The sequence below is a fragment of the Meles meles genome, chromosome 4 (genome assembly GCF_922984935.1).
Source record: "Meles meles chromosome 4, mMelMel3.1 paternal haplotype, whole genome shotgun sequence".
Lineage (NCBI taxonomy): Eukaryota > Metazoa > Chordata > Mammalia > Carnivora > Mustelidae > Meles > Meles meles.
In genome coordinates this window covers 93,900,800-93,917,978 of record NC_060069.1, presented here as the reverse complement: position 1 = coordinate 93,917,978, position 17,179 = coordinate 93,900,800, and the positions used below count along the sequence as shown (strand labels likewise).

General features: G+C 36.5%; 1 protein-coding gene across 6 annotated transcripts in view; it reads right to left on the bottom strand.

The window, feature by feature from the left end:
* The window catches only part of XRN1 (5'-3' exoribonuclease 1), a 111,777-nt gene that overhangs the window by 8,688 nt on the left and 85,910 nt on the right, over positions 1 to 17,179 (bottom strand). For all 6 annotated transcript variants that reach the window (XM_046002076.1, XM_046002078.1, XM_046002077.1 and 3 more), the window contains 7 exons: positions 11,607 to 11,668; positions 10,066 to 10,176; positions 9,797 to 9,919; positions 9,166 to 9,325; positions 6,681 to 6,862; positions 4,977 to 5,090; positions 4,780 to 4,882 (listed from right to left, as the gene is read on the bottom strand). In XM_046002076.1, coding sequence (XP_045858032.1) covers positions 4,780 to 4,882; positions 4,977 to 5,090; positions 6,681 to 6,862; positions 9,166 to 9,325; positions 9,797 to 9,919; positions 10,066 to 10,176; positions 11,607 to 11,668 — 855 coding nt within the window. The remainder of the gene's footprint in view (positions 1 to 4,779; positions 4,883 to 4,976; positions 5,091 to 6,680; positions 6,863 to 9,165; positions 9,326 to 9,796; positions 9,920 to 10,065; positions 10,177 to 11,606; positions 11,669 to 17,179) is intronic.

Below are 17,179 nucleotides of genomic sequence, written 5' to 3'. Positions count from 1 at the left end.
AATTGAATTGGACCATGGGAGAACACCTATTATGAGACCAAAAGAATTCCAATTATGACCTTAAAATTCCTGGGAGGTAGGAATACAGTATCATAAACATGACATACTAATGAACATAAGTGTAATAATTAACATGAAAAAGGTAAAAATATCAAGCTGTAAAGTATCGATAAGTGGGAAAACAATCATTCTTTTTAGATAATACATCTCATAACCTACACATATTAATTATACTAAAGATTTATATATAGTTACTGGGTTCACTTTTGAAAGAGAAAGGCTGTCAAATTAGATTTTGGAAGTCACAGTGAACTTACTTCCTTGAGCTATATGAAAACATCAGATTTATTTAGTCATAAAAATTTTATGACTAAAGCATTGTTTATACAGGTGAAGAAATACCAGTGCAGTACAGTAATAAAACCATGGACTTTGGAGTTAGAAAGACTTGGGTATGAATGCTAGTTTTGCTATTCAGGAACTTACATCCTTACACAAATTACATTTTCTTAAAAAGTCAAAGCAGTATATACACATTGTAATAAAAATATTTTCAACATAATATAGTAGATGACCCCAGGTTTAACTGTTTAAGCTGTTTATTTCCACCACCGTTCAATAATTTGCTTCTACTACTACTGATTTTTCAATGTTAGGCATTTTTAGGTCTACTGACTTCCTAGTAAGATAGATCAGAATTTCGGTAGATCAAAATCAAAATTATTTTATATCACTCCTTACAACTTGCTCTGTTTTTCCAATAAAAATATATATTTATGATTTAAACAAATATATTTGTTTAAATATATAAGTGGGGTTTACAGTATGTGGTTCTGTAAATATTGTCATTGCAGAACCAAGTAGGTACTCTGATTATGTTCTTTTCTTGTAAAACTTTTTTACTGTTTTTTAAAAAATTTAACTATTTTTAAAGATTTTTTAAATTTGTCAGAGGGAGACAGTGAAAGAGAGAGAGAGCAAGCACAAGCAGATGGAGTGGCAGGCAGAAGGAGAAGTAGGCTCCCCGCTAAGTAGGGAGTCCAATGCAAGACTCAATCCCAGGACCCCAGGATCATGACCTCAGCTGAAGACACACGCTTAACCAAGTGAGCCACCCAGACATCCCTACTCTTTGAAAAGTAATTATCTTCTTAAAACTTCTTACTCTTCTATGTACTTATCCTTGATGTTTTTCCAGATGCTGCCCATTTATCAGATAACTATCTTACCTTCTAAGACCTCCCTCTGCTCTTCCAAATGGGAAGAGTAACTTTCTAAACCTGCTGAGCAGCTGGCACATTGGGACTTCCATTCATTGCGTTAGTATACTAGACCTCTTGTGGTGTAGTCTTATGGTTTTTCTTTCATTTTTTCTTTCCTTCTTTGTGTCTTCCTTTTTTCTTTCTCCTTTTCTTTCTGTCTCTCTTACAACTACTTTGTTTTGCTGGAACATATAATCAATCCTCTAGCTTCTTAAGGGTGCTTAAGAAGTACATTAGCATGTCTAAAAATGTTTTTATTTCACCTTGTACTAGACTTATAGTTTGACTATACAAAGAAATCTAAGATAAAACTAATTCTGCCTCAGAATTTTGATGTTTTCAATGCTCAGTGCTTCCCAGTTCTCTTCAGACAACCTCGTTATCATTTGGTATTCTCAATTTCAAGGCAATCTCGTTTTTCATTCATTGTCCTAAGCATTTGGTGGCCCTTTCAACTTACAGCTGCATGTCCTTTAGTCCAGGAAACATTTTTATCTTATTTCTTTGATACTTTCTTCCTTTCCTACCTTTGTCTCTGGTTCTTTGTTCTGGAACTCCAATTAGATAGGTCCTGGATCTGTGTACTCTTCCTCTAAATCTCCATTCTTTCTGATTTTCTACTTTTTATCTTGTTCTTCCTGAGAGTTCTTTGACTTTGCTAAGGTTTTATCTCTTGGAATTTGAAAATTCAACTTATGTTTTAGTTGCAATACTGTTTTATCTCTTTAAGAATATTAACCATGAGCTATCTTTGAAGTTCTACTTCCTACATTCTCTCTCTCTTTTAATGTTAGAGATTTTCCCCAAATGTTTCAGATCTCTCACAGTCTTGTATCTATTCATATTAAAGAGCACTAAAACTGTGATTAGAAGCAGTGTTTGTGTTAAGGGGCTATATGACTTGAGAGCTTCTCTCTAGAATAGCCCTAGAAAGATCCACTTCTTATTTGGTGGTGAGCCAGCCTTTTGGTCTTTCTTCCAAAAGTCATTAGGTCTTTTCTTCACAGTTCAATGAATTTCTGAAAAGAACCATCTCCTACTTCCTATATGAGCTATGGCTGGCTACAAATTGAGAACAGGATGGCAAAAGGAAATTTACCTTAATATCAGTTTTCAGGCTTGTATCTCTACTCTGTGCCTGGTGTCCCTGTATCTAGGAAACCTTCCGGAGAACATACCTCCAGTGCTCTGCCTGAAGAGGCAACTGCCTGTGTGGGGGAAGGATCTGAGGAGCAGTCCCATTCCTCCACATATAGACTTCGAAACAATCCTCCTCTTTTCAGCCCATGCCTCACTGGAAGCGCTGATAGCTTCCGACACTTCTAAGTTCTGAATCTCTTGGGATCTGTCAGGGATGAGCTACTCATCAACTAATTTGTATTATCTTCTACAGATATTTTAGTTTGTAACTTACTCATGCTCTGCTAAATTAGTTACTACTCCTTCAGATGCTTTTCTCATCACAAACTCTTTTCAAATTTCTAATCTGCTGGTATTTCCTCTTTCATCTCTCTGTCCTTGTAGGCTTATACTTTTAAAATCACACTTACTATTCAGTTTCATGTAGTTTGGGCAAAGAGAAGGGAAAACTTGTTTAATCAGTATCATTAAATTTTCTAATGCTTGTAGAGAAGACTAGGGATCTAGAGCTCCTAGAGTAATACCTGGCACACAGTAGGCTCAGAAATTTTCTAAACTTGAAATAAACAAATGATTGGTTTTAAAATGATAATTAGGATATAAAGAAGCCAACTGCTATTAGGAAAACGAGGTGATAAAAGGCATGTTTAATGAGCTAAAGATTTAGAATGATAAAATTACAAAATGGTAGTCTCACAGAAATCCTGGACATAGTCTAACATAAATAGGAAAATGGGAGTTCCAAAGAAGTTACATGATTTTCTCAAAATAAGTTAATAAAAGAGTCTGGGGGCGCCTGGGTGGCTCAGTGGGTTAAAGCCTCTGCCTTTCGCTCAGGTCATGATCCCAGGGTCCTGGGATCGAGCCCCGCATCGGGCTCTCTGCTTGGCAGGGAGCCTGCTTCCTCCTCTCTCTGTCTCTGCCTGCCTCTCTCCCTACTTGTGATTTCTATCTGTCAAATAAATAAATAAAATCTTTAAAAAAAAAAAATAAAAAAAAATAAAAGAGTCTGGACAAAAATCCTGATTCCACAGTGACCTTTTCATTCCCTCAGAACATATGAAGACTCCAAATGGCTACAGAAAGCAGGGAGCTACCTACTTGATAACTGAGGTTCTACATTTGAAGGAGGAAGATAGAAAATATTAAGAGATACACAGTAAGCTTAAAAACTCCTTAATTCTTCACTTCCTTCAGCATCAAGGGCAGCTTCTTTCATATCTGCAGCTTCAAAGTCTTACCTATTCTTTACTCCCTCCACTTCTGTTTTCTCTCCCCTTCCCCTACCTGTGCTTTGAAGTCTGACTTAAACCCGAATTCATCTGTTGGCAGCTACTGGGGAATAAGGGGCTGCCCAGAACAAAGGACAGTCCTACTATAGCCACACTAGAAGCTGTAAAAGGAAATAGTATTTCTACATGAATCTACAGGCTCTGGTTTCAGACTGACTTCTCCTAATTCCTTCTTACATTCCCTAGACATTTAAATAAATTTTTTGATTTCCTCAAAATGATGCTTCTTAAAGTAACTTTTTAAAAACAGTAACTCGGGGCGCCTGGGTGGCTCAGTGGGTTAAGCCGCTGCCTTCGGCTCAGGTCATGATCCCGGGGTCCGGGGATTGAGCCCCGCATCGGGCTCTCTGCTCAGCAGGGAGCCTGCTTCCCTCTCTCTCTGCCTGCCTCTCTATCTACTTGTGATCTCTGTCAAATAAATTAAAAAATATATATATATTTAAAAACAGTAACTCAGGGGTGCCTGGGTGGCTCAGTGGGTTAAGCCTCTGCCTTCGGCTCAGGTCATGATCTCAGGGTCCTGGGTTCAAGACCCTCATCAGGCTCTCTGCTCAGTGGGGAGCCTGCTTCCCCCTCTCTCTGCCTGCCTCTCTGCCTGCTTGTGATCTCTGTCTGTCAAATAAATAAATAAAATAAAATAAATAAAAACCAGTAACTCATTAGCATTTATTTAATTAATTAATGAAAAGACTGCTTATTTATTTATTTGACACACACACACACACACAGCTGGAGGAATGGGAGAAGAAGCAGGCTTCCCGGTGAGCAGGGAGCCAGATGCAGGGCTCGATCCCAGGACCCAGGGATCATGACCTGAGCTGAAGGCAGATGCTTAATGACTGAGCCACCTGGGTGCCCCTTTATTTTATTATTTTTTAAAGATTTTATTTATTTGAGATAGAGTGAGTGAGAGAGAGAGCACAAGGCAGGGGGCATAAGGAGAGTGAGAAGCAGACTCCCCACTGAGCAAGGAGCCTGATGAGGACTCGATCCCAGAACTTGACCTGAGGCAAAGGCAGACACTTAGCTGACTATGCCACCCAGGAGCCCCAATAACAAATATTTAGAGGAGCCAAATATCTTACCAGTAGGTTGAGGAAAAACTGGAGGAATGGTTCCTGGTGGTACAGCAGGAGGATAATTTGGAAATATTGGTGGAGGCAAAGGGAAATTCACTCCTAAAGAGCCCTATGGAAGTATTTAAAAGTTAGAGGACAATGCAACAAAAACATCTGTAGAGATTAATTAAAAGTTTAGTAGAGAAGTCATGATCAATTCTTACCAATTGTTGTAAAGCAAAAAGTGCGGCTTTTTCCTTGGCTTCATTTTCAGAATGGCACTGTGGCCCATGTACCAGTAAGCCATTAGACAATTTTACCTGGCAAACTGTCATTGTCTAAAAAAGAGAATATGAAATGTCTATAAAGTTAACTATCTAGGATATTAGCTTCCTCCCCCCACACTTTGTCTAAACAAGCAGAATAATTTCATGTGACATTCTGTAAAAAAGAATTCAAAAATTTGAAAGGGCAATCACTTTAGTTTTGGGTTGCCCTCCTAAAACTTTAGAATCATTTCCTTATCTTGCAATGTTTATAAAATAAAATGCTCTTTAAGCTAGCTGAAGGGTCAAGAATCCTAATGCAAATGAAAGCCGATAAAATTTTTTCTTTATACCAAGGGTTAGGAAACTAGGCCTTTTGCTTGTTTTTGTAAATAAGGTTTGTTTCAGTTTTGGGGTTTTTTTTGCAATACAGCCAAGTCCTTTCATGTATTGTCTATGTCTGTTTTCATACTGTAACAGCCCAGCTGAGTAGCTGTGACAGAGACCATGAAGCCTAAAATATTTACTATCTGGCCCTTGAAAAAAAAAATTGCTGACTCCTGCTTTACACCTTCCTCTGAATAGCAGATATTTCATTAATATGAATTAACTGCCAAAATCTATAAGACTTAGTGGTAATGACCAATTTCATGTTCACATTTAAGGTATATAACTATTACACATTTTTTCTTTTACAAAAAAATTTTTTAAAAAAATTCTACTTATTTTTATGTAATAATATTAATTTAAGATTGCTTTGTTTTAGGTGAGAATGTATCAAGAACTTGGATAAAAAGAAGATAAACAAACTTTCCTACTGTAAGTGGGTCTCAAGGTGCCGTCTGGGCAGCCTGGGGGTCCCTGAAACCCTTTCAGGAGGTCCTTGAGATCAAAACTATTTTCATAGTAATATTAAGGTGCTATTTGCCTTTTCCACTCTTAGTTTCTCACAAGTATACAAAGGACAGAAAATTCACTGGTATAGCTTTAAATTGTACACCGCAACTAACTTCTAAGAAAATACCACATTTAAATGTAGTATCAAAAAAATATCCATTATATGAAAAGGTTATTAAAATTCTCTCCCTTTCTCTATCAATCTGTCTGGGGCCAGGTTTTCTTCAGGTATTTCAACCAAAACATAACACAAGAGATTTATATGAAGAAGTGGATATGAGAATCCGCTTCTTACATTAAGCTAGAGATGGAAAAGACTTGCAAAAATGTAGAGCAGTGCTATTCCTCCCATTAAGTTTTTGAAAAGTTATTTTTAAAAAATATTTTTAATTTTTTTCAATTTCAGTTTCTAATAGAGTTAATAAGAACATAACACAAGTAAACAAAAACTTTGGCGGGACCTCAAAAAAAAAAAAACAGTGGGAGTTTATGAAGTCAGAAGTTTGAAAGCTGCTGCTGTAGACAAAGATTCCTGGCTCTATCAATCTGTCCGGGCTATGTGCTGCCCAGGTTTCCTCTTTGTCAGCATCTCTGTGGGCTCTGGCATAAATGTGAGTGAGCCATAGTGGGAAGTATAAATCTATGCTGTTCATAAAGTAAAAGAAAAAATCAGCTCCATTATATTATTTCTGCCAAAGATTTTCAGTCAGTTTATTTAATTCAGTGTTAAATAAGTTATATAAATGCAACAGTAGTATACTGTACCTGTGGTGTTCTAAGAAAGGAGAAATCTGGTTGTGGCATTCCAATAAGGGAACAAATTCGAGAAAGTTCAGTTACTGCAGTGGACACAGGAGGGATATGGCTGGGAGCAGACCAACACACATGGTCCATAGACTGGACATTATGGTATTCGCTAGTACTGTGAGGCTTATTCATGTAAGATGCTACCAAAAAACAGAAAAGGATATATATACAGATATTAAACTATATATTGAGATCTGCAATTATTACAGGGTTTTATAGATAGCAAGCAGAAAATTGTTAAAAGATGAAAAAAGGAAGCTCTCACGAAGCAAATTATTTAGTATTGCCTAAAATTACCAAGAATTCAATAGAGATTTTTAGATGATTATAACTGATTAATGATACATGACTAAGATAAAGATTTTAAAATATGTTAAGTAGCTGACTACAAAACTCTGAAATCTTGAGAGATCAATGACTATATAGCTATGTTTGAGCAAAGCTATGTTTGAACGAGCAATTTTCTTGAGCTGATTTACAATTAAATCTTAAGTTTTGAGGGGCGCCTAGGTGGCTCAGTGGGTGAATCCTCTGCCTTCGGCTCAAGTCATGATCTCAAGGTCCTGGTATTGAGCCCTACATCAGGCTCTCTGCTCAGTGGGGAGTCTGCTTCCCCCTCTCTCTCTGCCTGCCTCTCTGCCTACTTGTGATCTTTGTCTGTCAAATAAATAAATAAAATCTTTAAAAAATTTTTTAAGTTTTGAGGCTTTGGCTTCAGTCCTACTTGTCAAAATTCCATCTTGTGTTCTGCGACACATGGATAAATGGTTTGGTTGCTCCCAAATGATGCTGCTTAGAAGTTTTTTCTAAAAGAAACCCTTTTAAAAAGTGCTTTTATAGAAGATGATTAAAACATTCTGAAAGTTCACATTCTTTTATGATCAACAAACTGGCTAATAGAACAAGAGCATATCCCAGTGAAGAAAGAAACTAAACCTCTTGTTATTACAGATTAAAAAAAGGTTAAGTGGCTTGCCCAAAGTCACAGAACTTATTAACTCTGTAATTTGGGCTGGATTCTGAGCTTTTGACTCTAAGAAATAAGATACTCTTCACTATTCTGAAATAAAGTTAATTGTTTTTGACAGTGGAACCATCTTTTTCCAGTTTTGTTTTAAAATTTTATTTTGTTTTACTTACCATGATTGTTTCCTAATAGTTATTGGAATTTTAAATTAATCATTTATTCTAATATTCACTAAAATAGAAGATAAATGAAGCTAGGCTCTGATTTTGTTCCAGATTTTGATCTTTAATGAACTCAGATCTATTTAAAAAGTATTTTACCTCTAGAAACTTCTGTTCCCACTTACTTTTATATTAGTTATTCTTCCTAGGAGGCTTCTGTAGATATAGAGGCATAATATTAAAGTATAGGGGACACAGACAGTAGGAGCAATGATAGATGTGTATTAAAATCTGGCTATGTACCAGATGGCATACTGTTTCACAGTTTTAAGATAAGTACCTACTTTCTAATGTCTACATTCAGTCCTTTTTTTTTTTAAGAGAGGGAGAGAGAAAGAGGGGTTGGGGCAGAGGGTAAGGGAGAAAGAGAATCCCAACCAGGCTCCATGCCCAGCGTGGAGTTTGATGCAGGGCTTGATCCCACAATCCAGAGATAATGACCTGAGCCAAATCAAGAGTTGGATGCTTAACTGAATGAGCCATCGAGGCACCCCTCTATTAATTATTTTTTTTTAAGATTTTATTTATTTATTTGACAGATCACAAGTAGGCAGAGAGGCAAGCAGAGAGAGGAAGGGAAGCAGGGTCCCCCCCGAGCAGTGAGCCCGATGCGGGGCTCGATCCGAGGACCCTGGGATCATGACCTGAGCTGAAGGCAGAGGCTTTAACCTGCTGAGCCACGCAGGTGCCCCATCTATTAATTATTTTTAATTGATTTTATTGCTTTTTCTATTTTTATGTCGGTCAACCTATTTTAACATAGTACTAATATCAATTATTGGTACCTATAATAAGCCAGACACAGTGCTAACTGCTTTATATGTATCATATAATTATCACAAGTCATTTGCAATGTTATTCTCATTTTGTAAATAGAAAAAAAATCTTAAAATCTTAAAATCTTAGTAAAGTGAAATAACATACTTAAGTTACATAATTGTTTTTAAATTACTGAGAAAAAAAAGCTAGAATCTAAAAACTTTTCTATGTTTGGGTACTACAGAATGAGTATCTGTAATAGCACAATTTAAGTAATCATAAAACAGGGACTACAGATCTACTGGTTACATAGTTATATTATTATTTAATAACACAAGCATAAAAATTATACTCTTATTTGTTACTCTTAATTATATTCTTTTAAAAATATAAGTAGTTTTATCTTCAAAAAGCACATGACAAAAATACCCCAAATTAACTGAAGTTTTGAAATGATATTGGTTATTAGTAATAGTACTTAGTTTAGTTTACATACTTAATCTCTTATTTTGTTTAGCCTGGGAGGAAGGTCCATATTCATCTCTTCTATTAGAGGAAACATTGACTTCATTACCAAACTGCTTCGTTTCATTTTTATGGTCCACAGCATCAGAGCCATCAATTTTTAGTATTTCTTTAAGCATCCGAGTTCCCTTCTGTTTTGAAAATGATTGGTACAGAGATGGTGGGGGTAGGTGGACAAAAGTTAACATTAGAATTACAGAGTTTATTAACCCTTCTTTTAATGAGTTCCACTGTTAAAAATTAAGATGGCAACTACATTCAGATAGGGAGTTAAGTAAAATCAACAATCTAGAGTTGAAAGAAAAATAACCACATTTTCTGCCACAGAAACAATACTTAATCCTTCTGCTTAACCTGACCAAACTGCCTGGTAGCAATGTTTGAAAAGCAAGGGAGCTATATGTTTTAAAGAGGAAAATAAACGATCAAACAAACAGATAGATAATTGCCCAGGGCAGCCTGGTTTTCCTCACAAAATGTCAACATGATGCAACACTCCAGTACACAGGAGACCAAACTGTTTTAAGAGTTGCATGGGGTAGGTTTGCAGAGGCCACAACAGAGAAGTTACTACAGTATGAACGCTCCTACAAAATACGAACCATAGCAAATGACTGTGGTGACAAAAGTTCTTCACTTGGAGGCTCTTCATGATGAGATGATTGTACTTCATTTTCTTTGGAGATATTCAAGGATGCTAAAAAGTTCTCAATTCTAGGGTTTGGCTAAAAGAAGAAATATTTTGTGCATGAAGAAAGACGAAAGTAGAAGGACATGGAAAAAGTTAAGAATTTTAGGTACAAAAATGATCACTCATCATCTTCCCAGGTGCCAAAGTTCGGGAAGAGAAATTGAATGAATGGTTTTTTACCTTATCAGTAGCATTTGAGTAACCAGTCACAACCTTTTGGTTTTCTGACACTTCTGCACTTTCATTTCTCTTCAATAGCTTAATATTACATTTGGCAGGCCCTCCAAACATCTATAAAAGAGTAAGAATGAGCTTTTTGTGCAAATATAATAATAAAGTAACTGTCACTTAATAGTGTTCTAAATAAATTGCTGCAAATTTTTTATGTGCCATTTTCTTTTCTATCATAAGGAGACCTGTAACTTGGATGAGAAAAAAAAACTTAGACCTTTATCTTCATTAACTTCTAAATGAATTTAAAAGTTTTTCTTCAATTATGAATGTAGGCAATAAGGTGATTCTAATTGTATCTCAGTATAATTAATTTTCTTTCAAATCTTATGTATTTTATTTTAGCATTAAAAACATTATTCTGAGAAAGAATCCATAAAAAAGTTTATAAGTCCCTTCTCTAGAAGAAAGAAAATTATAGCTAAGAGTTTCAGAAAAAGAAGGCTTTAAAAGTCAACCATTAATTATTAATGGGTTCTAAATATTAATGGGTTCCATTTACTGACAACCTGTTATGTGCCAAATACACTGCTAAGATGTCTTTTTATAAATTTGATAAATTACTACCTTATATCTGATTTTTAAAAACCTTTTATTAAAATAATACGCATATAGAAAGAACATATATCATTAGTGTACCTGACTGTTTTTAGAGTAAATATTTGTTTTTTGGGTTTTTTTTTATATTTAATTTATTTATTTGTCAGAGAGAGTGCGCACAGGCAGACAGAGTGGCAGGTAGAGGCAGAGAGAGAAGCAGGCTCCCTGCTGAGCAAGGAGCCCGATGTGGGACTTGATCCCAGAATGCTGGGATCATGACCTGAGCTGAAGGCAGTCGCTTAACCAACTGAGCCACCCAGGCATCCCTAGAGTAAATATTTGTTAATCTTTGATTTTAAAATGTGCATATTCTCCTTATCAATCAGCAGAGACTATGTAAAATAAAACATAAATGATCTCAGCTTCCTCCCACCATGCTACTCCACAGAATAACTATTAACTTTGCTATGTTGATTCAAATGATTCACTGAATACATGCACATATTTCTACACATTTTATACATACATTCATGTATGTAGGTATGTTCATATGTATGTGGGTACGTATGTATATATAGACTACATACAAGGAGTGAGACAAGTGATCTATTTTTACTCCATTTTAAAGATGAAGATAGTTGAGGCTGTGAGAGGTACAGTGAATTGCTCAAGGCCACCCAGCTTTTAAATATATATGTATGTGTATATGTGCGTGTGTATATATAAATATCTCTAGTCCCAAATCCTGACTCTAGTTGTGTAACCTCCCATCCAAGTGACAGGCAGTTGCTATGCTTCAGCAATCTTCTTGTTATACACCTTAATGGATTATGCTTCAGCAATCTTCTTGTTATACACCTTAATGGATTAGGGCTGCGAAATTCAGATGCCACAGAGCTACCAATGGTAACAAAAGGTGGCTACTAGAAATTTGATTTAAGAAAGCTTACCTGTTTATTTGACATTTTTTGTAACTGATTCTCAGTTTTAGGACTTTTACACTCTTCTTTAACTAGGAACAAGAAAATAGGAATTTTGTTAAGTGAAAAATATTGCTACAAACCAGTTAAATTTACCAAATATTTGCCACAGCAAGGCACTGTGTTGCTGTGCTGAAAATTCACAGAATTCTAAGAGGACAAAGGCCATCATCTTGAAAAACTTGTAGAAGAGCGGAAGAGATACTCACAGATATAAGGGAAAAGGTAAGATGACATGTAATTGAGTCTCCAAGAATGTAAATTTGCAAAGGGCAGAGTAGAAGGCTAACCATTCCAGGCAAAGGACATAACAGAAGAAAAGAAATGGAAGCAAAAAACAAGGAATTTATTTACAGAACTCTTAGACTAGTTTTGCTGGAGGTCAAGGAGCATCACGGAGCTAATGTGATGGGAAACGGGCAACCAATCACAGAAAGGTTTTGAGAAGCAGTGATCTGATCAGAACTGTGCTTTAAGGAGATTAAAATATGGCAGTAGCTTATTGAATAGATAGGAGAGTAAGAGAAAAACTAGGAAGCTATTTTAGTTTCCCATTAAGGGGAAATAGGGAAAATGGTAGGAAAAATGAAAAGGACAAATTAGGGGGCACCTGGGTGGCTCAGAGGGTTAAAGCCTCTGCCTTCGGCTCAGGTGTGCTCAGAGGGTTAAAGCCTCTGCCTTCGGCTCAGGTGGTGATCTCAGAGTCCTGGGATCAAGCCCCACATTGGGCTCTCTGCTTAGCAGGAAGCCTGCTTCCTCCTCTCTCTCTCTGCCTGCCTCTCTGCCTACTTGTGATCTCTGTCAAATAAATAAATAAAATCTTAAAAAAAAAAAGGAAGAAAAGGACAAATTAGAAGAGGAAGGAAAAGGGGTGCCTGGGTGACTCAGTCAGATAAACATCCCGGGATTGAACCCTGCACGGGGCTCCCTCCTCAGTAGGGAGCCTGCTTCTACCTGCTCCCTCTACTTGTGTTCCCTCTGTCAAATAAAGAAAGAAAATCTTAAAAAAAAAAAAGGAAGAGGATGAAAGAAAGGAAAAAAAGGAGGAAGGAACAAAGGAGGAAAGAGAGGGTGAGAAAAGAATCAGGGAGAAGGTATGGGAAGGAGGGAAGGGATAGGATGAAGAGAGAAGGGAAGAAATGAACAAAGATAGGAAGATAGTGAACAGAAGAGGGGACATAAAAAGGGGAGGGAAGAAGAGAAAAGGGAGGTAAGGGAAGTAAGGGAGAGAAGGAAGGAAGTAATCTTACAAAAAGGAGGATATAAAAAAGCAAGTTTACATATACCGACATTAAGCCTTTGTTGAGACACACACACACCAAAACTAAATTGGAATTCCAAATAATGTAGTTTACATACATTCATGTAAATAATAATTTGAAGAAAAACAGCAACATATTTCAATTAAATATAAAATCTTTAAGCGATATTTATCAGACTTATAGGGACATTAATCTATAGGTAAGTTAAAAATGTAAAAGAAACAAAAATAACAGATATTCGTGCAAAAAATAGTTTAGCAGTTATCAAACTGAACCAAAGTTGTAAAACCATATATTTTTTTGGAAACAGCTCTTCAGAAAAATATTTTAAAAGACCATTCTTGGTGCACCTGGGTGCCCAGGCTCAGTTGCTTGAGCATCTGACTCCTTGTTTTGGCTCAGGTCATGATCTCGTGGTCATGGGATCATGGGATCATGGGATTGAGCCCCGGGATCATGGGATTGAGCCCCGAGTGGTGGTCTGGCTCTCTGCTCAGTGGGGGGGGTCTGCTTCTTTCCCTCTGCCCCCTTCCCCCACTCATGCTCGCACTCTCTCTCTCTCTCTCAAATAAATAAATAAATCTTTAAAAAAGAGACCATTCTTATACTATACTTATACTATATTATATATACATAAAATACATGCATGTATAAAATATAATAAATTAGACTCAGGATACTACATGAGATATTTCCTTTGCTGGAATGCTCTTCAGCAAATGTTTTGCATAGCTTATCCCTTTATTTGGGTCTCTGCTCAAATGTTTTACCCTCAGAGAGGCATTCCGTGACTACTCTATAAAATACCACCCCTACCTATACTTTTAATCTGCTTTATTTTACATCATAGCACTTATCATTACTACACATTATGGAATTTATTGAAGAGGGTTTTGTGGGGGGGGCTATTGTTTTGCCTATTATCAGTTTCCACCTAAAAATGTAAAGTCCATTAGTCTGGAAGACTTGTCTGTCTGGTTCACTCATATATCCCTACCACCTAAAATAGTACCTTGTACATATAACTCAATAAATAGCAGCTGAATAAATAAATGAATGAATAACAAATGAGTCATACTTTGAACTTAAAGAGTAATTTGCAGCAATTTGGGAATATTTTGATCAAGAGAAGAGAAAAACTAACTGCAAGATGAAGATTCTCATCTCTGTATCTGCATTCCCCACTGTGCCCGAAACATAGTAAGCACTACTGAAGGACTGAAATAAGTAAAAATCTATATATTATGTAAGAGAATATTAACAAAATATACATATTTTAAATTAAAAAATTATAACATAGGTTAGAGTAATTTTTTTTTCCCTTTTTATTTATTTTTTCAGCGTAACAGTATTCATTCTTTTTGCACAACACCCAGTGCTCCATGCAAAACGTGCCCTCCCCATCACCCACCACCTGTTCCCCCAACCTCCCACCCCTGACCCTTCAAAACCCTCAGGTTGTTTTTCAGAGTCCATAGTCTCTTATGGTTCGCCTCCCCTCCCCAATGTCCATAGCCCGCTCCCCCTCTCCCAATCCCACCTCCCCCCAGGAACCCCCAGTTTGTTTTGTGAGATTAAGAGTCATTTATGGTTTGTCTCCCTCCCAATCCCATCTTGTTTCATAGGCAAGTGTTTACACACAAAAAAGTAACTGGATTATGCTGAATAAAATTTATTTCAAAAAGTAGTGAGGGGGGGCGCCTGGGTGGCTCAGTGGGTTAAGCCGCTGCCTTCGGCTCGGGTCATGATCTCGGGGTCCTGGGATCGAGTCCCACATCGGGCTCTCTGCTCAGCGGAGAGCCTGCTTCCCTTCCTCTCTCTCTGCCTGCCTCTCTTATGATTTCTCTCTGTCAAATAAATTAAAAAAAAAAAACAAAAAAAACAAAAAACAAAAAGTAGTGAGGGGACATCAGCCAAAAAGTCAGAGTAAGGACCTTTAAAAATTCTGTGCTCCATAAAAGCAACAAGAAAATGGGCACAAATTACTCGAATCCAAATTTTTGGAGTTACGGAAATTAATCAAATCCATAAAAGCAACAAGAAAATGGGCATAAATTACTTGAATCCAAATTTTTAGAGTTACAGAAATTAATCGAAGGCCCATAGCAATCTGAGGGGTATTTACTCCAGAAAAAACTGACTCTCCCAATAGTGAGCTTTAAGGCTGAGCTTGCCCTAGTCTCAATCCCTACTCTACAACTCTAAGTAGCCTTAACAAATCGCAGCCGGCAGTTTTTGATGAAACCAATAACCTGGCAGCCACCAGAGACCAGAATGAGGCTCAGCTCTTCCAAAATATTATTCCCCACATTCTGTAAGGTCAGTATTACCATGATTTCATAATCAAAGATATCTCAAGAAAAGGAAATGACAAATATCCTCTATGTATATAAATGCTAAAATAAAATCCTCAACAGGGCACCTGGGTGGCTCAGTGGGTTAAACCTCTGCCTTCAGCTCAGGTCATGATCTCAGGGTCCCACATCGAGCCCCACATCGGGCTCTCTGCTCAGCGGGGAGCCTGCTCCCCGCCCCCCCCACCTGCCTCTCTGCCTACTTGTGATCTCTCTGTTAAATAAATCAATAAAATATTAAAAAAGAATAAAATCCTCAACAAAATAATAGCAAATTAAATATAAAAAAGATTAAACTCCTAGACAAAGGATTTATTCCAAGAAGGCAAAGTTGGTTCAACATATAAAAGATAATCAATGGAATCTACCATATTAATTAAGCACAGAGATAGCAACTGACAAAATCTAATATTCCTTCAAGAGGGAGCAAAATCAACAACCTAAGAACAGAAAGGAACTTCCTCATCTAATAAAGGGCATTTACCAAAACCCATAGCTAATATTACACTTAATGCTGACAGATTAAAAGCTTACCCCTAAGATCAGGACAATTAAGGGTGTTTACCCCTACTATTTCTATTCACCACTGCATTGATGGTTTTAGCTACAGCAATTAGGCAAGAAAAAGAAACAGACGAAGTCACATAAAAAGAAGTAACACTATCTCTATTTGCCAAAGCCACAAAAAATTAGGGCTAATAAACAAGTTCAGCAAGGTAGCAGGATACAAAAATCAATATAAAAAGTCAGCTTTATCTCTATAAACAGCACTGAACAATCCACCCCCAATCACCAATTAAGAAAACAGTTCCACTGACAATAGGGGTGTCTGGGTGGCTTAGCGGGTTAACTGTATGACTCTTGGTTTTGGTTCAGGTCATGATTTCAGGGTTGTGGGATTGAGCCCTACATTGGGCTCCATGTTCAGTGCAGAGTCTGCTGGAGATTCTCTGCTCTCTCTTTCCCTCCTCTAGCTTTTTCTCTAAAAAATTAAAATTTTGAAAAAAACAAACCAAGAAACAGTTCCACTGACAATAAAGAGCATTTACAATAAAATACTAGGAATAAATTTTTCAAAAGATGTAAGACTTGTACACTGAAAGCTATAAGACATCATTGAAGGAAATTAAAGACTTAAATAAATGGAGATACTTTATGTTCATGGATAGGAAAACTTAATATTGTTAAGAGGACAATACTCTCCAAAACAATCTATAGATTCAACACAATCTCAATAAAAATTCCAGCTGCCATTTTCACAGAAACAGGCAAGTTGATCCTACAATTCATACAGAAATGCAAGAGATCAGAACAAACAAAAGAATGTTGAAAAAGAAAAAATCAGAGGACTCAAAGTTTCCAATTTCAAAACTTAAAACAAAGCTGTGATAATTAAGATAGTGTGTTCTTTGCATAAAGATGGTATCCGTGGAAAAGAACTGAGAGGTCAGAAATAAACCCATACAAAAAAAAAAAAAAAAGAAAAGAAAGAAAGAAACTCATACATTTATGGCCAAATGACGTATAACAAGAGTGCCAAGAGAATTCAATGGGCAAAGAACAGTCTTTCAGCAAGGGGTGCTGAGACAACTGGATATCCACATTACAAGAATGAATATGAACCCCTCCCTTGTACCATATACAAACACTCAGAAATGGAAAAAAAAGACCTAAATATGAGAGCTAAAACTACAAATCTCTTAAAAGAAAAGATAGGTATAAATCTTTGTGACCTTAGATTATGCAATGGTTTCTTAGATATGATATATAAAGCATAAGTAATCAAAGAAAAAGTAGAAAAGATAAATTAGAATTGACCAAAATTAAATATTTTTGTTTTAAGGACACTAAAAAGTTAAAAAGACACCACACAGAATGACAGCACATATTTGCAAATCAAATACCTGAATATGTATGTAGCATACAG